We start from the raw sequence: 27097 nt of genomic DNA, 5'->3' as shown, positions 1-27097 counted from the left end.
CTCCTGTTATTATGTAGCTCTGTCATGAAAAGGTGAATCCGTGGAATGACATAAGACTGCTCAGATGAAAGTGTTTTGTCCTCCCCCGCCTCAATGTATCAATGGACTATTCCATCAACAACAGGTTATATATGAAATATATGAAATACCTGAGACCTGTCAGTCCAGAAAAGGATCATGCTGCATCTATGCTGGTATTTTTGTAAAGTTTGGCTAAAAAAAAGTTTAAAAGAGATTTGCTATATGTTTGCTAACATGATAAATTAGCCTTTTTCTTTTTAAATAACCAGTTTTCTTTTTTTTGCATCCTTTTGTGTAAGGTTTACCAAAAATCCCCCATCTTTTTGGGTATCGGTAGAAATGACTTCCCCCTGGATGAACGACACAAATGATCTCCAAGTAAAAAGTGTGTGTTTTCAAGCAGGTGCTGGTGGTGTTTACCTGTCGCAGTGGTTGCACTTAAATGGTTTAGCTCCGGTGTGTTTGCGGTAGTGTCGCGTCAACTCGTCACTCCGGGCAAAGCGCCATTCGCAGCCCTCCCATGAGCACTTATAGGGCTTCTCACCTAAGACGAAGCCAGGAGAGGAAAAAAGAGGAGAAGGTGTCACATTTTATTACAATTTCTTCATTTAATTTCACACGTCTAAACTACAGCTGTTCACTAATAGGCAGGTTACCACCCCCACTTTTTTTTTTTTTTTTTCTTCCAGGCTCACACCCCCACACACCCTGCCTGGGGAACGGCCGGGCAGAGCGGTTTTAACACAACAGGCATTTCAATGAGCCAACACACTCAATTAGCTGTAAATGAAGTCTTTCAGCACTGCAGCGTGTTAATTCATAATCCCAAATTCACCCTGAAATGAATCTCGTTTTGCTCCCTTTATTACCATCCCTCCACCCCCACACACACACTCACACACCCCGAGGTGGTGGTGATGGAGGGGGGGGGGGGTCCTGAAATGTAAATTAAGTTTTTTCCTCCAGTTCACCAGATGGGAGAAGAGATGGTCTATTGTTCTCCGCCTGTAGTTATCTCTCCACGAAGGAAAGCCTTCCAGCTGTGATTTTTTTTTTAGACACATGAAGTCACTTTCTTTTTGGCCTAAAAATATTGAAATATGTTTTACTGTCAATGTCTATTAAATCAAAATAAAATACAGCAAATCTGGTCTTGTACTGCTAAAAATATACTCAAAAATCCCTACTTACAGAAACAGGAAACAGTTTTTAACAAATCTACTTTATGAACCATGAACATCTGAACATCTGAACCATGAAAGCTGCACGTTTTATAGCAAACCGTAACTCAGTTCACTAATGGAATCAGCATAGCCATTAAAATCAATTTTCATTTTTAAGTCCTACAACAAGCGAAAACACAGGCCAACGACCACGGCGAGCTCTGTTTTGAAATACTGTCCAAATCAAAGCAGAGACCCCCGGTGTGCGCACATGTGAACTTGGGGGGTGGTAACCATAATTGGGATCTTAATGACTCTTAATGGGGAGTAATACAGCAGTTTACAGTCAGTTAACCAGATGTCCCAGCAGCCCCTCCACAGCCATCGTCGCACACCCCCAATCTTCTTAAAAAAGACAAACGTCTACCAACAAGCCGCTAACTAGAGCCAATGAGGAGTCTAAAGTTATTCCAAAAAGAGTCTACGGACAACTGGTTAGATTTTCACATTCAAATGGGATCATGAAACAATGTAAAAAAATAAAAAAAAAAACGTTCTATACAAGCTGTTAAATCTTTGATAAAAAAAAGAGTAAAAAATAGAATAATAAAACTAAGTTAGAAAAAAATCCCTTTGATGTCAATTACTTTATCTGCTCAGTTTACACTTCAAAAAGATGAAATGATTTCCCCATCTGTAGCTACGTTTGCGCTAAATGCAGGTTCTTAAACGTACATTTAGCCCATGGTGTTCACACTGGACAAGCAGGGAGGGGCTTCTTCTACTTCTTTCTCTACTGTTGTGTAACCCTTGTGCTATCCTAGGCACTTTAACATTGGGAGTTGGGTCATCTAGACCCGCTAGACAGTGCGCTGAACCTTTTTTCTTCAATGATTTGTGATCTTCACTGGTGTCTATGGATTACATGAAATCTTTCCACCTTTATCCATCTTTGTCATGGTAGGGAGAACACATCAATGTGAGGGTGGGGTCACAGGATAGCACAAGGGTTAATAACGGCACCTACAGTTAGGAGAGGTTTGGTCTAAAATGTTGTAGTGCTGCAATTTTTGTGAATCTTGCTCCAGGCCTTTTCTTTCACAGCTCTATTCCGATATATGAAAGACGCGAGTTTACGGGCGTTTACACAGACTTTCAGTTATAGCTGCCCCTTGAACGCCCGTTGTCAAGAGTAGTGTAAACATGGCTTGTCAGTTTCTAAAATATTAAACTTGTAGAGGTTAGGGTGTTCAGTGTTTCATGATAACAAGAAAGTGAAGTTTTTCTTTGTAAACTTAAATTGAGTTTGACAGATTTGCCAGAATAACCAGGACAGGGAATGTCAGAGCTTCTCACGGACTGAGGTTCAGCTCTGAAAGTGAGATGACGAAACTAACAGTAAAAGATGATGTGTAAAAGGAACACCCTGCTTTGAATGATGTCCTCTTCCCTTTTATTTCCCTCTCAAACTTTGTCTCTCTTTGATCCGATTCGCTTTTCATGCACATACACGACGTGTCTGCCATTGCTCTCAGGCTAAATTGATTCCTCACCATGAGCTCTGCTCCCTCCCGTTTGCATATTCAAATCCTGCAGTCGAGTCTTTTGCATACAGAGACTCCAGTCCAGAATGACGCATATTGTTTTACTGTAGTTTCAATGTGCACTCCAGCGTGGTCGTTGCACAGAAACCTCCTTTTTTATTGTTTCTGTATAGGTTGTCCAGTGAAAAACTCCAGTTTTTAGGGTTTCAGAGAAAGAAGGCGGCACTCGACTGAACCAGGTTAGACAGCATTGTGACTGGGTTCAGTTACAAATAATAACCAGGGAGAAAAAAATGCTTACCTTTAAAAATTTAAAGCAGTAAATTAGAATTTAAACTTTCCATTTCAGCATTTCTGCTGTAAACAGAAACATAATCTGCTATAAGAGACTGGAAAAATGTGCTGGGCTTTTAAAAAACAGAAGACAGATGTGTCCTCGGATGACTCTACATCCGTCAGAGTGTTGCAGCCAAAGGGCTTTTACTGTTTCAAAGCTGCTGAAGCTCAGGTAGAAGCTGCTCCTCCCAGTGACAGGAGCACACAAAAGCGTTAGCTCCACCCGGCCCAACGATAATTATCGGAGCAAAAGCCCTGGCTCGCAGCCCCACTGAGCCCTGCTCAAGTGTGCTCAAGTCCCTGAAGTGACAGTGGGGGTGTTATTAGCCAGGGCACACACTCGCCCACTTTGGCACGCTAATTTGAGGGCGCCTAATGACTCATAACTGAATGTTCAGGCAGGAGGTGCACTTTAAGAACCATAGCTGAATTCTTGATCAGCTGGTACATGACACATTTTTGACAGCAAAACACAACACCGATGCTAAAAGGTATTAAATAATAACAACATTTGAATGTGCTAAAAGATTAAAAACATTGCTTTGAATGGGTACTAACACTTATCACATCTGGCATCTATAACACTTTATGTAAATGAAAAGGGGAGCTGCTTTTTCGCTGTTAAGGTTGGTAGTGTTTTGAATTGCACAAATTCACAGTTCACATGCAAGTGAACCCTGGTGCACTTCACTACAGTGTGAATGCACCGTATTTTCTGCACTATAGGGCGCACCAGATTTGACGTAAGAGGCACCGTCAATGAAAGGTCTATTTTCATACTTATAATAAATAAGGCGCACCAAACCATACGGCGCATTAAGAGAGACAAAAGAGTCAGAGATAAGTCCGTCAGTCAGACTTTATTAAATGCACTCAGAAAAAATCTAGATACTGTATGTAACACAGAAAAAAGCTATCATATTCCCAAGGCCTGTAACTCCTAACCTTGTTTGCAACTCGTACAAACATTACTGTACAACATTACTGTGACTACGTTAACTCCCAGCCTTCATAGTAACACGTAAAAAGAATAAAAAAGTGACCCCACTCTTACTTTGACGTGTTCTCCCTACCATAACAAAGGTGGAAAGATTACATGTAATCCATGGACACCAGTGAAGATCACAAATCATTGAAGAAAAAAGGTTCAGAGCACTGTCTAGTGGGTCTAGATGACCCAACTCCCAATTGTAAAGTGCCTAGGATAGCACAACGGTTAAACATGTTAGCCTATTCCCAATAATTCCCAATATTGTTTGTGACTTAAAAAAAAACAGGCCGACATTTTGATAGAGCGCTGTGTACCTCTCAAATTGCTTCGACATCAGTGAGTACAACCAGAATTAATCCACATTTAAGGTGCTCCCGCTTACCATTTGCACTGTCGCTTTTTGAATGAAATAAAAATAAAAGGCTATTATGTGTTCCTTATAGTACAGAAAATAAGGTAAACAGACTGAAAGAAACTTGAAAAAAGAATAACAAAGTGGTGACAGTGAAGTATTAGGATTTAGGTTAAAAAATGCATTTGAAGATGTAATGGTTGTTACACACCAATTTAAGAACCCAGAGAGAGCTGTGTAGATTATTAGCAAAGCGTTAGCTTAAACAGAATGAGCTTTAAATGACCTGATGATTTACATAAGCTTTATATGACATTCATGCTAAGCTTTAACTTCATAAACTCAAAATAAAGAAATGAAATCCCTGAACAGCCAACAGAGATTGGTGTATTTAAATTTAAAAAACAGATAGTTGAAGCCACTTCTACTTTACTCGTCTGTACTATGAGTTTGTTGGATGTGGGAGGGGCTGAGTCACTGACTGCAACCCCTTACTTGTCAAAGTAATTACAATCAATACATGCTTAACACTGGTCTAAACGAAACTCGAGCAATACCTGCGTTTTGTTGTAAAACAGGTTATTTGTTCAAAAGTTGCCAGATGGGTTTGACAACTCATCAAATGTAATGATTAAATTGCTCAGTTGGCAAAGCCGCGACAGACTTGCTGTTAAGAACGAGCACACTGGTGCTGATTTAGCATGAACCAAGCGTAGACGTGCTTTAAAAGCTCATGGCAATTCCAGCCCAGTGAGTGTTCCCTTCAAATAAATCCGGTATTAAACTGTTTTTCAAGTGTGATGAGAACGAGCGCGGCACTTAAGACAACGGCAGACAGCTCCAGAATTTGACACTCTAATGTTTTTGTACAAACTCAAACTGGCTTTATTCCCCCGCTGAAAATACAAAAAAAGGAGGTTTGATTTCCGGGGGTTCATGATCCTCTGCTGCTCAGGTGCAGCTGCCAAAAAAATGCAAATGTCTGTGATTCCCCAGATTACTCCAGGCTGTGAAGAGCCCCCACAAGTCACTTCTTTTTCCTGACAGCATCTGCACATGTGAGTCCTCCTACTCACAAAGTCCCCCCTCCCTCACTCGGAAGAGATTAAAGTACCGCATCTTCAACATATAATAGCAAACTACTTGGCAGCTTATCCTCTTGGAGGAAAACTGACATCCTCAACCTGAATGCGAGTATGTGCGATATGAGTAGGTGGGGGGGCTGCAGGTGCCAGACAGGTGGCTGTTTCACACCCATTTTCTGTAATTGGCCAGAACACTCTATCTTTCTTCAGTAGAGAGCCACTCAAATGCGTGTGCACACTCTCCATAAAACATGCACACACACAGACACACACGCACAGTTGGAGGAATCAAGCAAGGCCAACTCGGGCGTGACGCCACAGCAACCGTGACGCCAGCCAATTATAACACGGCGACTCAAGGATGCATGATAAAGTCACCTAGCAACTGAGGGAGAGAGAGAGACAGAGAGGGGTTGGTGGTGGTGGTGGTGGTGAGGAGAGACAGTGAGAAAGATTAACAAGCATGGACAATCCACCAGCCACCTACCAATTATTGAGGAGTGTGATGCAGTTGCTTGGCAACCCAAACTAAATGAGCAAGTGGAGGAGAGAGAGAGAGAGAGAGAGAGACGGGGCTCAGACCAACGTTCAGTTTCAGGTGTGTGTGTGGGGGGTCAGCAAGGTGTTTTCCTTGAACCACATGAGGTTGTGGTGGTATCTTCTGTGAGGAAAAGTGCAGCAACGGTTGACGTCTGAGGAAGTCCACTGTCAACTGAGAACAGGAAGTCAGTCCAGAAAACTAAAGGTGGAATTGAAATTCCGCTTTTTTTTTTAATTAAACAAAACCATGTTGGGGATTTGACTTGCTCATATCCAAATTCACACATCCAAACATCTCACCACAACAGCTCTTCTGACTTCCTGCTCATTAACTGATGTATAAAACTCCACTTTATCTCTTGTTAAAAAATAAAGATGACTTTTTAAAACACGATCACAGGGGCTTTTCCTGTGTTGATGCCAACCTGCGAGTCAACTTTGACGTACGCCGCAAAAAAAACCAAAAAAAAAACAAGCAGCTTATAAATGTGAGCTTATAAATAGTCAAAGACTCGCTCATGTGTTCGCCAAGGCCTTTTCACTGTCAGTGAGGAAGATTGACTGTGACAACACTAGCAGCTCAGAGGAACTCGGAACACCAACAGTTTTTAAGTTGCCTGTGGTTAGAAACTATTCTAATTGCAGCAGAAGAAAACAAAAAAAAAGAGTCTTTTGTGGATTAGATGTCTTTTGGATAATATTTTTAAACGTCAGCAATAGAGCTGAGAGTACTTATTAAACTAATTAATTGATTTCAATTTATGTCACAAATTCAGTTTCCATTTTAGTCATTTAATTGAATATTTATGTATTTGGCATGGATAGTCAATTTTCCATGAATTATGTATGGGACAAAAAAACGTTTTACATAACTGGTTAAATAAAGACTACAAAAGTAATATTGTCTTCATAAAATTATCACTTATTACATTAAAAATTAACAAAAAGGTAGATTTTACTGTCTCAAAAACGAGACTAGATTGCATTACAATAAAACTCTAGGTTTGGTTAACAGTCTTGCCTCGCAGCTCGACAGTCCTGGTCCAAATCCCAGCTGGAACCTTTCTGTGTTTCCATTAATTCTCCAGTTTCCTTCAACAGTCAGACATGACTTTGAATCCTCCCTGGGATAGGCTCCAGCAACCTCTATGACACTCCACTGGACTAAACCAGACTAGAAGACAGTTGGATGGATAAATAAATGGCTTAATGGATGGATGGATAGACAGATGGATAGTGAGATGAATAAACAGATGAATGGGTTAATAAATGGGTGGATGGATGGATAGTTCCATAGTTGAATGAATGAATGAATGAATGAATGAATGAATGAATGAATGAATGAATGAATGAATGAATGAATGAATGAATGAATGAATGAATAAATGAATGAACGAATGATTGACAGTTTTGACCCAGATGCCAGCTCGGACAAGGAAAACAAAGACGTTCATGGATCTATTTGTCTGCAAGTGGATGCTTTTGAAGCAATTTTAATCTTAATTTTCTTAATATGTGTATTTTATAATCAGAAAAATGCCACAAGAACATTGTAAAAACACCAAAAGCATGATTTTCTATCAGAGTAGGTCTTCAACCCTTGTGCTATATTAGATGTCCCCACCCTAACCTGACGTGTTCTTCCTACCATGACAAAGGTGGATAAAGGTGGAAAGATTTCATGTAATCCATGGACACCAGGGAAGATCACAAATCATTGAAGAAAAAAGGTTCAGAGCACTGTCTAGTGGGTCTAGATGACCCCACTCCCAAAGTGCCTAGGATACCACAAGGGTTAGAACAGCTCTAGAACCACAGTGTATCACTACAACTACAGTGCATCACTGGAGCCAACAATGTTCCCTCGATGCTCCAACCTCATGGAACATCTTCAGGTAGGAGAACATTAATCGCAGCGGCTCTGGATGTGAACACTGCAACTGAATTACCAGCATCAGGCAGGATTGCGGCGCATGTCGAGTACAGACACTCACACACATCAATATAATAATGTTGCTAATGGCCTCCGCTGCGTGCGGCGGCTCAAGGAGCGCCGCCGCCGCCAAAGCGTTCCTTTTGCTGCTCCTCCCTGTAGTCTCTGCAACGTTAATCCCTGCCTACATGTATGTTCAATGATTTATGGTCATAATAACCCAAAAAGAGGATTAAGCTAATTAAACCACAGCGCTGTGCTTGTAATGAACACATCGGGAGGGAATACACCACGACACCCACACACACACACATTTATGCCACACACTCGCACACAAAGTGAGGAGTGTCTTCGGGGCGTCTGTTTTTCTTCTTCTCGGTGAATGATCCTGGCTTTCGGAGCGGGTTGTTGGTTAGCATGACTCGACTCCAGAATCATCAGAAGATTACGAATGCGGTAGCTGGCGGTCACGCTTCCAGACTGTGTGCTGGGCCGTTCTGGATTAGCCACAATAAAGCAACAGAAATAGAAACTTGCAGCTACACCCCGTGCAGCCCCGGAGTGGAAGACGCCGCAGTTGAAGCTCTGCCACGGCTGCAGGGACATCATAAGCCTGTAACACGCTGGATTAAGGATGCCAAGGTTGAAGATGCTAACAGTGGATGTCTTCCGGCAGCGTGAACCTGGCACGACTGGAAGATTACAACTGGAGGAGACGAATTAAAAGTGAATTGAAAGTGAGGCCAAATGATGATGGCGCGCAGGTTTCCTGAGCTAAATAAATGTTGGACTCAGGCTGGTGGGGTTTTACAATCCTCTCCAAGAACACAGTTGGAAAAGCAGGGAATTTTCCGGTAAACGTTTGGACGTAGCTCTGCATGAGGAAACGCAGTGCTGTTGCTGAGACGAAGTCAGCCGCTGTGTCAGTTTCTGTCATGGGAGAGCGCGAGGGCAGCAGGCAGGCAGGCAGGCCGGGAGCTCCGCGGTTCACTCAGAGGACAGCAGCAGACAGCAGCCAAAGCGGCGAGTCAGGCACAGCCGGACAACCGGCAAAGCCATTTACTACCCATCCATCAATCATCTGGTAATTACCAGGGCAGGTTCTGAGTTGGTGTTAGGTAATTCTGCAGGATCGTCTCAGAGAGCAGAGTCCAAATCTGTTCAAACGCTTCGTATAGATTTTCACAGCATGTACAGCAACTCAAGTGATGATCTTTAGACTTCTTCCTTTAGGCATTTGTTCTCAGGCTCGATTATATCATCCAGACTATTACTTTGATTCCATATAAGTGTAATTCTGTGTCTACTTTCGTACAAATCTTGAAATGAAAAATAAAGAAACCTCTTAAAATCACATTGTTTTCACCATTAGCAGATAAAAAATGTTTCATTTACCCATCTTCCTAGTTGAAAACTATGACCTTAAATCTTTGTAGTGAGGTTTGGATTGAGTTCAGTCTAACACCAGAACTCGTTTGACTACTGTCCCTCTGTTAATGTTTACACCAGTGATAACCAACTCTTTTGAGCCCACGGACCGATTTAATGTCAGACGAGATGTTCACGACTTCCAGTTGTAACTTTTGAGGGTAAAGTGAATCCACAGTTTAAGCAACTTTACTAGCAACGTCCATGAGAAATTAGAACGGCTGGCTGCTGGATATTATGCATTATTATCATGGTGTGTGGAAACAACTGTAGCAATAAATCCTTTCTTGGAGTAAAGACTCCTGGTTTTGTCAGCAGCTTTCTTTTATTTTGAAGTCAAAGGCTCTTTTTCTGTTTCCTCACTGACTCTTCTGCGAAACAAACTTTCCAAATACCTTTGATTTTGTAAACTTTCCTCGCATGGGAGTTTCAATTTAGCGGTCGGAGAAGCCGCTTTAAGAAAGTAGCAGGTGGATTTAAGACATCGAGTGACTTGACATTCACAGAGAATGAGTCGGATTTGGTGAAGAATCCAGTAGTTTTCCAAAATAAAGCGTCCTTCAGAATCAGATTATAAATGAATGAATAAATAAATGAAAAAATGTGGTTTGTGTTCTCCACAATCCTGTATCAGCTGTCCCCCCGACCACTACCTGTCTGCAGTCTGGGGGCTAGGGACCATCGGTTTATACAAACAGCGTGATTCAAAGTGTTTAAAGTTATAGTAGTTTGTGTCATTTAGGTGCCACTGGCGAGACATTTAAGGCTTAATGAAGTTCAGAATTCATGTCACACACACCAACAGCTGAAGGAACACAAAAAACAACAACATATCTTTCATTGTAAGCTGTACAAAGACGAGGCACCAGAGGCTGTAATGGCCACCCTTAGGGGGTATTCCAGTGTTTACCTGTGTGAGTCCTCTGATGCGCCTTCAGGTGGGAGCTCTTGGTGTAAACCTTCCTGCAGCCGTTAAACTGGCACCGGTGGACTCTCTTCTTGTTCTCGGGTACATCTCCTCCCAGGCTGCCCCCCTGCTCGCTGTCGCTGAGGGCTCCCCCTTGGCTTGGTGGGGAGGGCAGCGCCTCTGCTGCCACCAACTTGGCCGCTCCTAATCCCACCTTCTTGGCCACCAGCTTGAGTGTTAATGTCCCGTCGGCGTTGGCGGTGAGTGTCTGTGCGGGCTTGACGAGGTGGCGCCCGAGCTCCGGCGACGACGGCGGCGTTAGGGATGTGACGGCGGCGCTGAGCTGCACGGCGCTTACGCCTCCGAGGGCCTGCTCCTTGGTGGTGACGGCCTCCACCCCGGCTACTGCGTGGTTCTTCGTGGGGCTGGAGACCTGGAGGAGTTTGGTCTGGACCTTGGGGAGCGTGACGAGCAGCGGAGGCGGGCTGGGCTGGTCTGGGAGGCCTGGGAGGAGGGGATCCATCAGATCCTCGTCGCTGTCACCACCCTGCATGAAAGCTGGCGTCAGGAGGCAGTCCAGCTCCTCGTCAAAGAGCTCCGAGAGTCGTTTGGGCTCCGTCTGTAGGTACCTCTCCAACTCGAGACACGTCTGCAAGAGAAAGACAAGCTGAGAGTCAGAACCACCTCTCACTTGTTGGACTTCCATGCGATCAAACCAAAGGATTTCAACGTCTATTTTCAATGTTCTCACAAACTCAGCACACATTCTTTTTTTTTCAAAATAAAAGTTCTTTCAACAGATCTCCTTTGCTTTGGTCCCTTTGCTCCTCTGTATACTCACTCTTTCACCAGCCTATTTAAACTCAGATGCCCGCTGCAGGCTTTATGTTTCTCTCAAGCTGTTGACCATGTCACCTGGAACACGGCAGTCCTGTGAGAGTGTGGGGGTTTAGTCTGTGATTGATTGCCGCTGCCTGGCCAAGTTCTCCAGAGCTCTGAACTGTGGAGGCCTTGCCTGCTTCCCTCTGGTCGCCCAAATCAACCAGCCGTGGACGTTTTATAGAGAGATATAGACAGAAAGGGGGGAAAAAAGATGACAGATTGAGAGTCAAACAAGGAGTCAAATGATAGAGACGAATGAAGAGAGACAAAAGGGGAAAAAAAATGTTGTGGGCTGAAACTAAGAGACATCTGGGCTTTGATGTTTTTTGTTTTTTTTGCTGTTGTTGTTTGTCAGCTACAGTTGTTGGCAGCAACACAACATCTCCACAGGTGTTGGTCCGCTAGCCTGCAGTGCCTTTGGTGAAGGGCACCTGCCACGCCACCTCAAGGGACCCACGCCAAAACGCCTTCCAGTTCTTCTCAAAGCTTTGATTTGTGTCCTGTACTTCATGCAGATGCTCAGGGGCTTCTATTTTCAGGCTCTTTTCTACTTTAAATTCAGATTATGACCTTAAATTGACAAAGTACCATGTTTTTCACACTTTAGGTCGTAGCGTCAATGAATGGTCTTTTTTTGAACTTGCAGTAAAGTAATTTACAGTCAGTCAGACTTTATTAACTGCATTCACAGTAACTCTAGAACCTGTTTTTAATGTGCTACACTTTAGTCATGTTATAGTGTTAGCTGTGTTAGTGTATTCACAATGAAACAATTTTTGAAAGCAAAAATAAAAAATCTGAAAACACAAAAAAATGTGGAAGCAAAAAAAAAAAAGAAATTTTGAAAGCAAATATTTAATATTTTCATTTGCAACGTAGAAAGTTTTGTGTGCAACGTGGGGGCAAAAAGATTACTCCATAAGTAACTTGTAAAAAAAAAAAACAGTCCACCACAGCTACACGTTAGCATATTCACAATAATGTTGCTTCGACATCAGGAAGCACAATCAGACTTCATTTATATAAAGGTGCTATGGATTTTAAGGCGTCATTTATAATTTTAAAAAGGGGGCCGATTCCAGGCTGCTCCCTATTCCCTTCTCTGCTGCTATGCCGGTCCCAAGCCCGGTTGGATTGAGAGGGTTGCGTCAGGAAGGGCATCCGGCGTAAAACATTGCCAAGTTAACCATGCGACTCATTCTCGAGGGAGGGTTGTTTCGCTGTGGCGACCCCTGATGGGAGAAGCCAAAAGTGAAAGATGATTTATAATTTAAAAAAAGGGTTTAAATTGTGCCTGACAGTTCAGAAAATACATAATAGAGATGAAAAAAGGCCTTTAAATGACGAAAATGTTGAGATTGAATTTTATTACCTTACAAATTATAGTATTAAAGTTTTGTTCATTGCTGTATTGAAACTAAAAACATCTCCAATTAAGTTTCTATAACTTTTATTGTAAATCAAATTATAAATATGTGAATAATAATAACATACAGGTAGCTTTTATTTTGAGAACAATTCTTTCTGATAGCTGCAGTTTGGTCTTCAAAATGTTTCTAAAACCCGGATCCAACGGTTTTTGTTTCCTCGTGGATTCAGCAGCCTTTCCTTCGCTGCACTTCCTGTTCTGTATCCTCCTGGAAAAGTCTATTTCCTGTTGTGTCCCAGAGCGGTTCTGCAGCCGAGGGCTCTCTCACTGCCGTTTTGGCTCATTGCACTGCAGAAAGATTCAGCCCAGGCATCCATGTTCTGGATTTTTCTTAGCCTTCAGCAGCAGCTGGTGGCCTCAGACCGAATGTTTCTCCACGGAGCGACGAACCCTCACGTTCAAGCCCGACGTCTGTTGAGTGATGATAAGCTGAACTCGCCTTTCCCACCATGTCTGCTCTTTTTTCTTAAGGAAGCACATTTGCATATGAATTTAAATCAAATACATTTCTTCTGGCGGTTTTATGTTTTTTTTTCCTTTTTGTTTTTTCATTTGAGAAAGCTGAGCTAAAGGCTGCCAGCAAAGCTGCTGTCCATGCAAATTCTTTTTGTAACATATCCTTTCATTAATTGACATTGGTTTTCATTTTTTTAGCACAAAAGAAGAGGTTAGCATTTGTATTTTCTTTAGTTTTGTTGTTTCCTCTGCAGCTCAGCTGAATGCTGCTTTTCCGTTACCTACGGTACTTTGTCATTATGAAACAGCAAGACAGATTTTTCCCTAAAGATGCTGGCGGCCATTCTTAAAATATGATAACGTGTCACAACCCACGTCTTCGGGGAAAAGAAACTAAATGGAAAAGTCAACTGGAAACAATTTACTCCACAAGATCTTTCAAAAATAATCAAACAAATAAAACACAAAATATTTTAATTAGCGAAGAGAACAGAAATCATGGAGAAGTGAGATGCAGGTTAGGAGCTCTTATGGGTTTTTCCCATGTGGACGCCTCCATGGACGGCGAGGAATGGGGTTTCTGCAGATGTTTGGTAAACTGAACCATTGATATTAATAGAAAAAAGAGTCTTTGTTGGTATACAGTCTGATAGACTGACAGTCAAACTGACTTTGTGTGATGCTACGTTCACATTGTCCTTGGCAATGTGCGTTCAAGCCACCGCTTCCCATGAAAAGGCTATGTAAGTGCGTGTACATGTACATTTTGGAGGAAAAAAACATGTTTTTTAGTCCATTTTAAGGCTATACGTCTAAAACTCAAAGCCATTGACGGTGAATTGAAAGTTAAGCCAACGTTGACCTATCAGGAACTCTGATTTAATAGTGACGTATGGATGGCGTTCTTTTTACTTCACAGAAGTGTCAACTGTTTGAAAATTGATCATGGAGGAGCAATTAATACTGAGCGGTTTGTTATGTGACACCAAGACTTTCAAGTGTCGGAGTAAAAGAAAAAGCCTGAAGCAAGACTCGTACGATTTCCACCACTCTGACATTTCGCAGCAAACCTCTTCCAACTGTAGATAGCACTAGTATGGGGTAGCGTCCGTCCAGTGTGAACACCATATGCTAAAACCATATACAATATGCTAAAACTGCATTAAAGAATGCACGCTTTGCGCGGTCTTAAATCGCATCAAATACCCGGTGTATGTTGCAGAAGAGTTCAGCAAATATGATTTATTCATGTTTGTGCAGGTGGCTGTTCATGAACATTACATTTGGGTATTTTCCTCTTAAAACTTGAAAAAGCGAAATGTGTTTTGTGCTTTTCTTTTTCCTATGGTCTACTTAGGTTTCAACTCATTCATTCATTCTTGAATTTATTTATTTGTCTGTTCATCACCGTTCAGGCTTTGTGGCTGCAAATCATTTGAGGCATTTTAAAGCTTCATCACCAAGTCAGTGGCCAAGCGGGAGAGTGTCTCTCTAAAGGTTTGCCACACTGGTAGTCTGAGTCCACAATCAGTGCATGAATGACTCTAAAAACTTGAGCAAATGCTTCCACACTCCACAATTCAGTGGTTGGACCAACTGAAGCCTCCTGAGCAGCTCATAGCGTCCTCTGAGGATGGATCAGAGAACACATTTCACACTGAAGAATTTAACATCGAAAGAACTTTAAGCTCCTAGCAAAAAAAAACACAAGCAGGCCATGAAAAGAACCAATACCAACTGGGAAGAATAAACGTCCGATATATTGAAAAGCAAAATGTGAGGTTGAGTTTTGAATAAAACATTAAGACTGAAGATTTTTGATAAAAAAGAAAAAAAAAGAAAACATGATTTTTTCCATTAAAATGTCGACTTCATTGCTTATCTTAAAAGTGGTGAACCTCACCACCTGCCTGAATGAGGACAAAAAAAAACCAAAGCCACAGAGCTCCTAAATGAGGAACCACTACCTCCACCTGAAAAAAATCCAGGCTGCTTTCATTTAGACGGACAAACTGCCTAAACACATCGTTTGTACGAAAGTATTGCAAAACTGAGACGTTTTTAGACAAAATGCAGACAAATCCTTTACACCAAGGCTCAAACTGCTTTCTATTACATCTCTACAAAGTCATTTCATCAGGTTCTGCTACAGATTACAAATATGTCCTATTTTTTTTTTTTTACATCTTCTCTCCTTTTTATCCTCCTGGAGCAGTTTCACCCGGGTCTGGTACCAGAGCGGGGGCCGGGCCTGCCCGTCCACGAATCGGCGCCACAGTTTTGATTGAGTTTCCCACTTGGTATCGTTGTACACTGAAAGGGCTAAAAATGGACATTTAAAACTTGGCTAAAAAAGCCAGCACAGAACGTGCAAGCAGTAGTGATACTACTACTAAGCAAGTGCAGCATCTATTTCATTAGCTCTGAATAGGACCTCGTATATAGGAGCTAAAATTTTACTCTTGTATTTTATATGATATTTTATAACATATTTATTTGTTTAATGCTTTTCAATCAAGTTGTACTTTTTTACGTCTTAACTTATTCTAGTTTATATTCTAGATGTTTTACACTTTTTGATGCACTTTTTAACTTATCTTAATGAATATTTTCACATTTGAGCTGTTTTTATGTTATAACTTCTTTATTTATTACGTCTAAATTTTTAGACCGTGTCTTCTCACCCTTGGCTGGGGTGATTGTGTTCGGGCAGAGTTTTGGCTCTGTTTGTCCTCTGCCCGGCCTGGTGTGCCCACAGTGGGTGGACCAGGGGGTTGGGGGGGTTGGGGGGCTGCGGGGCGGGAGGTGTTGGGGATGAGTTGTGCTGGTGCTGCTTAGATGCCGACACCCTGGCCAAAAGGAGGACAGGGCAGACGGTTATTTATGTTTGTTTTTATGTATTTTATTAAGAGGGGCTTATTCTATTATTTTATTGTTTGTGTGGAAATTAGTGTTCTTGTTTGTTTTTATGCACAGCACCTTGAGCTGCTCTCCTTTTCATGAAAGGTGCTTTAGAAATCAAATTAATTTGAACTTGAAGTGCCGCAGCGGGGGGGCATTTCAGCTCCGCTTTTGTGTTCTGACGTTTCAGAGGGTCCGCAGCAGCAGCAGCAGCAGCAGCAGCAGCTCTAGGATTCGGGTCCATGTGACGTTGGAGTTGATAAACCAGAGCAAGTGGACCGCGAAAATGATCCAGTGCAATATATCTCTGGAAAGAAATGTAGTTTATTTAGTTCCTGGTATCAAAACAGACCCTGATTAGAATATATACATAAAAAGTGATGCTGCTGTTTACCATACAGATTCACCACCATTTAATTTGATCTCAGCAATGGTTTTATTGAGTTTTTTTAGAGTTTAAATGAACGCTAAACTCATCTGGAGCCGGATTTGGTTTCACCCTAAAATGGAGTCGTTTGTGTGTCAGAGTGTTTTTCCTCCAAAGGATTATGGGACGCTGGCGCCTGAAACTGATGTGCAAAAAATATTTCCCAGATTAGATTTTGAAAGAGTGCAAAAATTTTGCGTGAAGCCATTGTTCTCCTTCTACGGCCTCAGATGAATTGCGTGTGCCTGCTGTACCTTTGCGCTCCATACATTATTCATCGTCCTCAGACACTCGTGCAGCACCACGAGTATTAGGCGCCTTTGATACACTAAATAAACTGCATGTCAGTGGTTTCTGAGAGAGCGGCCCGTCGGTTGCAGCCTGGCATAGAAAACATAAATAGAAGGTTCTGTGTGTTTTCCTGGCGGGGGCTGAGCTGATGCTAAGGACTGTGGGAGGAGGGCAGGGGGGTGGAGGTAGCCCCAGGCTGCGCAGAAAATATGAGTGAGCGGGGATCAGACTCCAGGCCAGCGGTGAACGCACCCGCTCGGGCGTCACGGGCGTGACCTTTTCCCTTCGTCTGTTTCTCCCACACACCGTGGAGATCAGGTACGGGTGACATGTCGGGCCGGCAGCACAGTTAGAATGTTTCACCGTATCCATGGCGATCTAAGGTAGCATCTCTGTGTGGATTCAAAGAGCAGGGTGGGGGTTCAGACTCAGTTTAAAGTTAGGAAGCAGCAAAAGGGTGGATGGACCGCCATCTGTCCCCCAAAGACAGGAGTATGGGAATATATGTGTGAATGTTCATTGATATACACACACATACATATAGGTGTGTGTATGTGTGTGTGTTTGTGTGTGTGTGTGTGTGCGAGCGTGTGGCTATTGGCAAACAGATCAGATTGATAGCATGTGTAGGGCTTACCTCCACCCTCCAATCCACACCCCCCCAGTCCCACACCATATGGAAAAAAGGTCAAACTAACACAAACACACACACACACACACACCCACACACACACACACACACACACACCCACACACACACACACACAGTAGAATTTAAAGCTGCCAATGATATGAAAGTCTATTCATTGCTGCAACCAATGACACACAGAGGTGGAAAAGTGTAATAATTTAAGATTATACACAAAAAGTGAGAGAAGTGAGTCTACTTCTGACCTCAAATCAAAAACAGATGTTGTGTTTCTAACAGTTTTAGCGCTGATTACACCAATATAGAAGTGAGCCCAAAACAGCCCCCCCCCCTGCTGGCGCCTACACATCCTACAACTTCTGCAGCATCGAGGAACACAACGACCCCCGGCTCAAGAGTACCTGGGCAGGAAGAAGCAGAGAAAGAGATCACAGACAGACAAGGCCCACGGTAAAGAAGAATTCATCCGAGATGTAAAAATTACAGATTTTTTCAAACTACAAGGTTTTTTTTTTTTTTAACAACCAAACTAATAATAGTTTTTTAATAATTTAGGTAGTGGTACATGTTTTTTTTTCTTTCCAGAAAAGGAATGAAAACACGGTCAGAAAATTTTAGATGAGCTGCAGAGTTCTTCCCGCTCATTATTTTTCCCTGATCTTTGTTGACCTAAAGCCTGAACAGTTCGGATTTTTTTTCTGAGAACACAGAAACATTTCTAACTGTTCTTCCTCCATAAAACAGGTTACACCCCTCCCTCACATGAAAGCCTAAGTCTTATATAATTTATAGGGCAGTTTTGGAATATGACCACAGCAAAATTCAGGAAAAAAAACTCTTTAATTGTGTTTTCATTGCAGCAATCCGAATATGAAAAACCTTTTTGAGGCTGCTTTTCACTGAATTCATCCAGCAGATTTAGTTTTTTTCAGGTCTATAGGGTGAAACGTGTTAAATATTTCGGTCAGAGTTCATATTGTTGAGAACCTAAACCTTGTTTAGAACAGATCTTCCCTTTTTCTCTCTTCTGGGGCCTCATTCTTCTGCTAATTAACCTGAGCATGGGCTGCTGTTTGTCTGTGAGCTACCAGCAGCTCATGTATATTTTAGTCTGACCACATTTCTGTCAGCATGGTTCTCTGCACGCTCCATGTTTAAATTATGTTTACCCACAATCCTGTGTTGCGTACTGTTGCCACTTTTTTATCCTTTGATTTCAGTCAATGTTGATGTTTTTAGGTGGGTGAATATTCCCCTTTTTTATGGGATCAAAATGTAAATGAACATTTTACATGGGACGTTCTAAAGAAATGACCGGGGTTTTAGGTGCAGAGAGCAACACGGCCTGCTGGGAACGCAGAAAGAAGCCTGATCATGACTCAGTCCCCCCCCCCCCCCCCATGTCTTAAGGACGAGAGACATCGGGGGATTTTAGGGGGTTTAGGGGAGTGTAATCCAGCGTTTAATCCTAAACTGGAAAAACCACTGTGTCCCTCATCCAACAGCTGCAGCATAACATTGACTTTCCTCCACAGAAAGCTTCACGGCAATTCACACCTGGAGGACTGAGAGCACAACCCCCCAGGTATGAAAGATCTCATCAGAGAATAACACAGCTGAGGTCCAGTGATTCTGGACTCCAGCATCAGGAAGCTTTGCCACAAGAAGGATCAAGGAACTTTGGGCTGCTGTTACTTAAATGACTTGCCTCTTCTTCCTCGTCAACAGCAAACATATTTTCACCTCAAAATTCACAGATGTTTATCTCTCCACACTCCAGACAGTTTCCCCGGCTCCCCTCTACCAGGAACGATGCTTTGGCGCGCTCAGACCCTGAACCACCATCAGCGTTTGTGCATCTATAGTCCCAGTTTATTCCACGCATGCAAGACGTCCTCGGCCCGGACTGTAACTGCCAAACATTTACGGACATACCGTGTTTTCCGCTCTATGAGGCGCACTTCAAAGCCTTAGATTTCTTCAGAAAACCTCAGTGTACCTTAGAATCTGGAGCGCCTCAGATTTGGATCAAATCCGCTTATGTTCACTGATCTGGTAGCGTTTTTGAGAGATATCCGTCGCTCTGTCAAAATGTCAGCCTGTTTGTTTACGATTCCCAATCCAGGTTGGGTGTTAATGTCAATATGCTAGCATGTTAATAATTTACGTATTTTTAACAAGGTTTAGGAGTTAGCCTAGTCTCAGTAATGTGTGTTTTAGCGGTAATAGTCTGTTTTTTATTTTAGAAGGTCCGTTGTTATTGTGACTGTGCTAATGCCGGCTAACGTGTAGCTGTCTTTCTTTCTTTTTACTAAAAAGTTTTGGAGTTGGCGTACACACAGGAACATTTGTTTTAGCGTTATCTTATCTCTGACTCTAAATGTTGGAAAGTAGACCCAACCTGTCATCGACGGTGCGCATTATAATCTGGTGCAGAAAACATGGTCAATTCCAAAGATCTCTTTTTATTGAAATAACGTGAGGCAATTGAGAGCAGTTTCCACACTCGGAATTCCTTCTGGAGATGAAACCTCTGCCGGATGATGGGTGTGATAAGATGTGGAATCTCAAAGATGATGTGTTCAGCGACTGGAAACCAAACTGGTTTCCTCACTGCCCGGCCATCCAGTGAGGGTCAGAGCCGGTCAAGCTGAGACGTGTCTGACGCCGGTCGCCACTCGGCCGATCGGAACATCCTTCAGTCCTGTGCTGCATCGTCCACAGAAGTGAAAAGGGACCATTCTCCTCCACGGTTGGAGTTACAAATAATTCATTTCTGGTTTTTCTTTGCAGCTATGAACTCATCACTGGGGTAGAATGAGGAACCTAATCAAAAAGCTGTTATATATCTTCAAAACGAGGTTGAATAAGGCAGCAGGAGCTTGATTCTCAGTGCGTTTTGATGCGACTGACCTTTTCTGAAAAGAGAGAAGGCGGAAAATCCGTCCCCTCCCCTCTCGCCGCATCTCCGTCTTTCCGTCCACAGTGTGAGTGTTTGATTTAATATTTTATCTAAAATAGCTGCCGCTGACGTGCGAGCGGGCGGGCCCTGCCTCTGTGTGTGTCCTCTGCTCGCCGACGTTCATTAATAATGAACGCGGAAAGCAAAGGGCCCCTGGATGGAAGCGCTAAGAGCTTTTGACAGACAAAGGATGATTGAGGACAGAGCTCAACAAACAGGCTGAAGTGGCTTCAGCAGGGGATGCTCCGTCTGTGTTTACATACACTCTGTTATTGGACTATTAGCGGCGCTGCCATTAGGACAATGGTGATTTAAGCCATTTACATGCTTCTGTAAAGTGACACTTCCTCTGAGGACACAACACGGCTGCATAAATGATTGTTTGACCCCAGAAAATCTCTAAACATCCAGAAAATGGATTTAGTCCGAACTAAAAGTGCTGATAATGTACCTTTGGGAGTAGTTAACAAATTCCTGAATCTCATTGTTGGAATCAGTCAAAGAAAATATTGCTTTTAACATCTTCCTCTGAATTTTCTGTCAGAAACATTTGGAATGTCAGAATGATAAAATCAAAGAAAATTGTTTCAAAGTTTCACAAAACGTCCCCAAAATGAAGCTAATAGGCTTAATATGGAGAAAAGAATTAAAAATGTTTCACTGCCACAATCACAAGAAAACCTGAGTCTTAGCATGAAGCTGAGTTGCTATATTGAGGAGATGTAATTATCCATCTTTTCTTTCCGTCTACAAGTTCAAGTTGATACGGAAAACTTATCCTAGATCATTTTCCTCTTGCAGATGCAATCTGAATTCTCAGCTGCAGGACAATAACAACATATGAACACAAAGAACCAAAGATTTAAAAAAAATATTGACCTGTTTTAGCCTGTCTCGCTTCCGAATTGAAGCCTATTCAAAAACAAAAGCGCAGATCATTAGCTTGTTACATGGACACATCTGTTTGAATTTTATTCTTTACCCCAATTTAAAAAAGTTGAACGTTACAGTAATAAAAAAAAGTGCTTAATGGTCGGTTAACGAAAACATTTCAATGTATTTTATTTCACAGTTTACCATCAGGGTGTCTTCTTTCGATCGACAGGTGATCACTACATCCTCAGTATTACTGTTAACTAAATCGTCAGGGTTACTTGTCTAGATGTTTATTCATTTTCAAAATATTCAAGTCTGTGATGTCTCATCCTGCCAATATAGTGATAATCACAGAGCAAAATTAAAAAAAAAATTACTTTTTTTTTTATCTCAAAAGCTAATCAATTGAAAGACAGACCTTTAGAAATGATTTAGACTGGCATCAACATTATAAATAACACACAATCATTTTGAATATTAGTATTTCATTGGCTGGAATTTCCAGATTTATTTGAAAAAAGGTGATTGGGTCAAGAATTAAAAACAGATTTATGATATGGAGATCACATTCAATTATGAACATTTCTCATTATCACTAAATAAACGGTCAAAACTTTCCGTTACATTGCCTGTTATCTTCTGTCTAAAATGTCTAAAATAATAGAATAAATGATCCAAATATCCACCTCATTACTTCCTTTAGTATAAATTATTTTTTTCTGTGTGATTTCATGATGAAATTCTTCGTCTTGCTCCATAGCAACCGGCCGTTTTCAGACAGGAATGTTGATTGTAATGTCTTAGAATAATCAGGCAGCACTCTGCAGACTGAGGTTGCTCTGACTTGACTTTGTTTATTTTCTTCTCCACTCTGTGCATCTTTTTTTGCTGCAAAACGATAATTTTCCTTCTTCTTTCCAGACAAATCAGCTCTAATTAGAGCGCTTTGGCTTCCATAAACTGTGCTTTGAAGCTTTACCTCTTGATGGATCTCACTCCCTCCATCTCTCCACAAAAGCCGGCTCTGATGGCTAATTAGCCACTCGAAAGCAAAAAAAAAAAAAAAAAAAAAGAAGCAAAAAGAGCCTCTTTATCCTGCTAATTTGTTGATGTGGCTGTGTACATAGACGATGCGAACGCCTGTAAGAGTGAGAAGAGCGTAATGACTTTTAACTGATGTGTGTGAACATGAGATGTCTGTAGATGAGAGTGTGCGATATCAGACGAGCAGCTGCCTTCACGTTCATGTGAGGCTCGGAGCTGCAGAGGAAACGTGTGGAGCCGAAGATGCTGGGGCTTCATCACTGAGTAGCAACACATCCCATAATAACACTTAAACCCATTGATTGTATATGAGAGTTGGACTAAGTGACCCCTCCCCCCTGGCGGTCCAAGCAGGAAGTACCTGCCGGTTCTAAGAAACCAAAATCCCCTAGACTTCTATAGAGAACTAAACAGCTATTATCAGTCATTCCATGGGTCAGGATTACCTTTCTTGCTCTGACACCTTTTATTAACACAGTTTTGCTATTTTTTTTTTTCTATATCGCAAGTTAATCAAGTTATAAGCTGACCAATCAGAGGCCTCGCTAAAAGTATTTGGTCTCATGTTGAACCTTTTAAAACTGAGCCCACTTTTTTGGTTGGGGCGTGGTCTTCCAGCCAGCTCACTCCTGACTGGCACGAGTGGTTGCCATAGAAACAAGGGTTTAGAACGACTTAGACCAATCGCTGCTTACTGAAGTCATCTTGTTCCAGCATGGCGATGTCTGAATCAGGAAAAGATGGCGACTTAATTTAATAATTTTCGATGGGGGACTTCACACTGACTCACTTCAGTTATCTTTAGAGGCAATGCTTTAATCCCACAAATCAAACATTGATCAGAAATATTGATTACAAATCTTTTTTCTACAATACGTTGGATTATTGATATCTTCTCAATTCATATGTTAATTGTGCCCCCTAAGTTAGAATATTGGTCATAAGTACTTTCAAAGCTCCAAAATTAACATTTTTAACCCTTGTTCTATCTTGTGGGGTCAAAATGACCCCACCCTTACATTGAGGTGTTATTCCTACCATGACAAAGGTGGATAAAGGTGGAAAGATTTCATGTAATCCATGGACACCAGTGAAGATCACAAATCATTGAAGAAAAAAGGTTCAGAGCACTGTCTAGTGGGTCTAGATGACCCAACTCCCAATATTAAAGTGCCTAGGATAGCACAAGGTTTAAAAAGCTTTTGCACATCCCAAAACCTAACATTCTAACCTAAAATGAAATATATTTATCTAAATCCTGTTTTAATCACTTATTTTACATGATCTAATAGAATCAAACTCCCCAAGTTGTTTTTTTATTATATGAATGGATGTGAACATACACTGGGTGACATTGCAGAGAAATGACTGCATTTTAACTGGAGGATGCCTTAAAGGACCTGAAAGTGCCTTAAACATCTTGTGCTCTCCAGGTTTTAGCCTGCTCCGGAGATTTCAAAGCCCGTCAGGTTTAATCCTCTTCAGCCGCGGGAGCAACAGCACGGTCCAACACTGATGCCGGGAGATAAAGGCCCCCGCTCTCCGCCGGGGGTGGGAACGGGGCTGCAGGTAATCTCAAAGGTGTTGGATGGTGTTGGGGTCAGGGAAGCATGGCATCCTCTCAAATATATCGGATTGTAGGGGACGGCGTGTAATGACATCCTTGGCCAAAACCCCCAAAAATAAACCCCAAGATCATAAAGTGTGGTGGTGGTAGTGGAGGGGAGGGGGTCAAAAGCATTTCTCAGTGTAGTGGAGCATAGCAGCATGAATAATACAGCATGAAGCTCTTTGGGTTTAGGAGCAGCTGCCATTTTGGATCCCAGAGTTCCCCCTGTGCCGGACCCTAACCTTCATCTTCTGCTTTTGTTGCAGAGTTTTCACGGATGTTAGTGTTTCCTCCTTATTGTAAATGTCAGATGATGTAAAAAAAAGAAGAAAAAAGCTGCACAGATTGGAGGAAATTGTAAAAGAAATCAAACCAAAACAAAAGTTTTGATTTGATTAATATGTGAATTTCAGGAATCTTGTTAGATTTGCATCACAAATGAAACCAACGACACTAAATCTGTTTCATTTACACTTATATTCTCTGCAGGCCGTTCCATCTAAATATGAAAATCCTAAAATAATATTGTTGGATCTAGAAAAAAGAGCCAGATTGTCACATCCTTTGTTTTACAGTGAGGCAGAAGTGGGACTACGCTGAATTTGCATTTCTTTTTTTTGGTTTCTATTCATAAAGTCTGTTTTCCAGAGGATAAACGAAACAGAAAGCATCGATTCATCATTTTCACTGCGCCTACTGTCAAACCTCTGAAAGGTTTCCTTTTGATGGATCAGTCGGCGTTGTGTTGACTGTGCAACTGTACGCACACACACAACCAAATAAAAAAGAAAATGAAGATGAAACCACTAACAGCCAACTTGCTCTAAGTCCAAGATTGTGCTTGTGTTCATATATTATGTACACAACAACACAAAGCTTTGACAGAAATCCTAACACAGTCAAGGACACCTGAACGCCTCGGAGTCCAAACTGTGGAAAGATTGAAGCCTAAATCTGGCAGATATGACAGAGAACAGACAACAGCACCGTCATGTGACGGCAACTGCGCTGACAGATACACACCTGAGTGTGTGTCTGTGTGTGTCTGTGCCCTCTCCTTCTGCTTTGATTGAACTGCAGCAGGATAAACGCAGAGTCCTGTGGGGTCTGATTTGAAAAGCAGGAGAAGAAGTCAAGAAGAAAGGAGGTTAATGGAGACAAGACCTGAGGGGGGGAGGAGGCGGGACATCGGTGCTGTCACTCATACGGACAACAACCCCTTCCTTTGCACTTTTAAGACCCACTCTGATCATCTTTTGATCTATTATTAAAGTGTTGCCAGTAGTCTTTCCATTATGATGATTATGCAGTTTTTAGGCAAAATCTAAAAACCTGTCGTTTTCTAGGACATAGTTTCTGCAGAGCGGAAGTAAGTCCATCTGCCCTCTACTCCGTGTTTACACATTCTCGTCCTAGCTTACAGCCCCAAGCTAACATTACAGGTGCAACAAAAATGGCGAGCAATATTGGAGCTTCAAACCAGATTCCAGCTCAGACGAGGAAAACACGGATCTATTTGTCTGCAAGTGGATGAATTTAGCTAACGTGTTTTAACCTCTGTAAAATTATAATAAAAACGTTCATGAATAGCTTTCACCTGGTAAAGAATAGCAGTCTTATCCAATAAAAAGTACTAAATGTTTTAATATTTTACATAAATTACATAAACATATTTAACATTAAATGATCATATTTAGTTTAATCAGCAAACATTATTTAATATGCTCACTTTTATTGTCACTCGAGGCTTTTATTTTGGTAACCTCACCTTTTAAACATCTGCAGCTCAGAAAATATTAAAGCACGGACATTTCTTCTTATTAAAGTCTCCTAAAGCAGATTATGAACGTATCGTTTTGTAAAAAGTTGAAGGTTTATTTCTAAGCTGCAGTAATTTAGCAAATATAAAGTTTAGTTACTGCTGCTAACTAGAATCCTGACTAGCTTAACCAGCCGAGGTTAATTTGTAAACCTGGAAGTGATCAGAGAGCAGGGAAGCACGGAGAAACAAAGAAAGCAATCAACCACTGAGGGTGAAAGGGTGAGAGAGCAGAGCATGAAGACAAAAGCAGGGGTATTTTCCTGCTATGCCCCTCCTCCCCCCATAACACATACGGACGCACGCGCACGGAGCATCACCTCCGACCTCTCGCCACCGCCAATGAAATTTTAATCAACAGTCTCTGATGGAGGAGAGCACTCAGACTTTCCTGCTGTGTACCGGCCCCCTCCTTCTTTCCATCGTCTCTGTTCTCTCCTTTAATGCATTTAAGCAGCGGCCCCACTTCACGACCCCCCCCCCCCATCACCTGTGCTCCTGTCGTCTCACTGAGGTCATGGACTCAAACCTTTCTCTCCTTTTTGTGTTTTCTATTCGTATCCATTCCAGGCTTTCCATTTCGTTCAAAAGGCGTCAATCTTTTTTTATATCTTTGATTACACAAAGAGGTTTTGTTTCGTCCGCCGTCTGATTTTCCTTCAATCAACTGCTTTGATTTGAACCCCAAACCACACAGAAGACAAGAGTCCCCCCCCCCCCCCCCATGTTCAGATCAATGAGAAAAAGGAGTTCATTTCCTCATCCATGAGGATCACACAGAGATGTTCCTGTAAAAGAAAACTAGCCCTCATTTAGACAAAAAGTTTGATTAAAATGCATATTTATGCCAGGATTGATGAAATATGAAAGTGTTATCCCCATTTTTATTAACAACTTTTAAAAACTGAAAAGATTCTATAGAAAATAATAGGATGGCATCCTCACAGTACAAAAGACAGTCAGAGGCAGAACCCCCTAAAGTGATGCTCGGCTTTCGTTCACTATTAGAATAGTAATTAACGCCAATTAGGTTCTAATTTCTTTTAAGGAAAATCTTGTTTAGTCTGGAAAATGTAGCTTAGATTGTTTTTAAGTCCACCTGAGACTTTACGTTAAGGCAAGAGGTAGGTGCAGAAAGGTTGTGGGTTTAAAGATCCACTCCAATCATCTTTTGATCCGAAAACCTGTGTTGTTCTCCAGGACATAGTTTCTGCAGAGCAGCAGCAGTTCATTAGCAATCCCCCTCTAAGTTGTGGGCGGGACTGTTGGAGAGAAGCAAACCTGGCCCCCTCGCCGTTGCTGAGAGCTTTCTGTTTACATGTTCTCCCACTAGCTTACAGCCCTCCCAACCCCTAACCTGGCATTATCGCTGCAGGAAAAATGAAAATTACCATCTATGTATCTCTTCTTAGAATTGCAACCTGCAACCAGCACTTAGGTGTTGATTCTCCA

The 27097-nt window shown here is 41.9% G+C and overlaps 1 protein-coding gene across 1 annotated transcript in view; it reads right to left on the bottom strand.

The window, feature by feature from the left end:
* Positions 1-27097, bottom strand: part of klf7b (Kruppel like factor 7b) — a 90792-nt gene that overhangs the window by 27192 nt on the left and 36503 nt on the right. The window contains exons 2-3 of the mRNA XM_004081436.5: positions 10304-10949; positions 442-565 (exon numbers count right to left, since the gene is read on the bottom strand). Of these exons, the coding sequence (XP_004081484.1) occupies positions 442-565; positions 10304-10949 (770 nt within the window). The remainder of the gene's footprint in view (positions 1-441; positions 566-10303; positions 10950-27097) is intronic.

Source organism: Oryzias latipes, chromosome 21 (genome assembly GCF_053564925.1).
Source record: "Oryzias latipes strain Hd-rR chromosome 21, Olatipes_Hd-rR_3.1".
In the NCBI taxonomy this organism is placed as follows: Eukaryota; Metazoa; Chordata; class Actinopteri; order Beloniformes; family Adrianichthyidae; genus Oryzias; species Oryzias latipes.
This window is presented reverse-complemented; position numbering and strand designations above follow the sequence as displayed.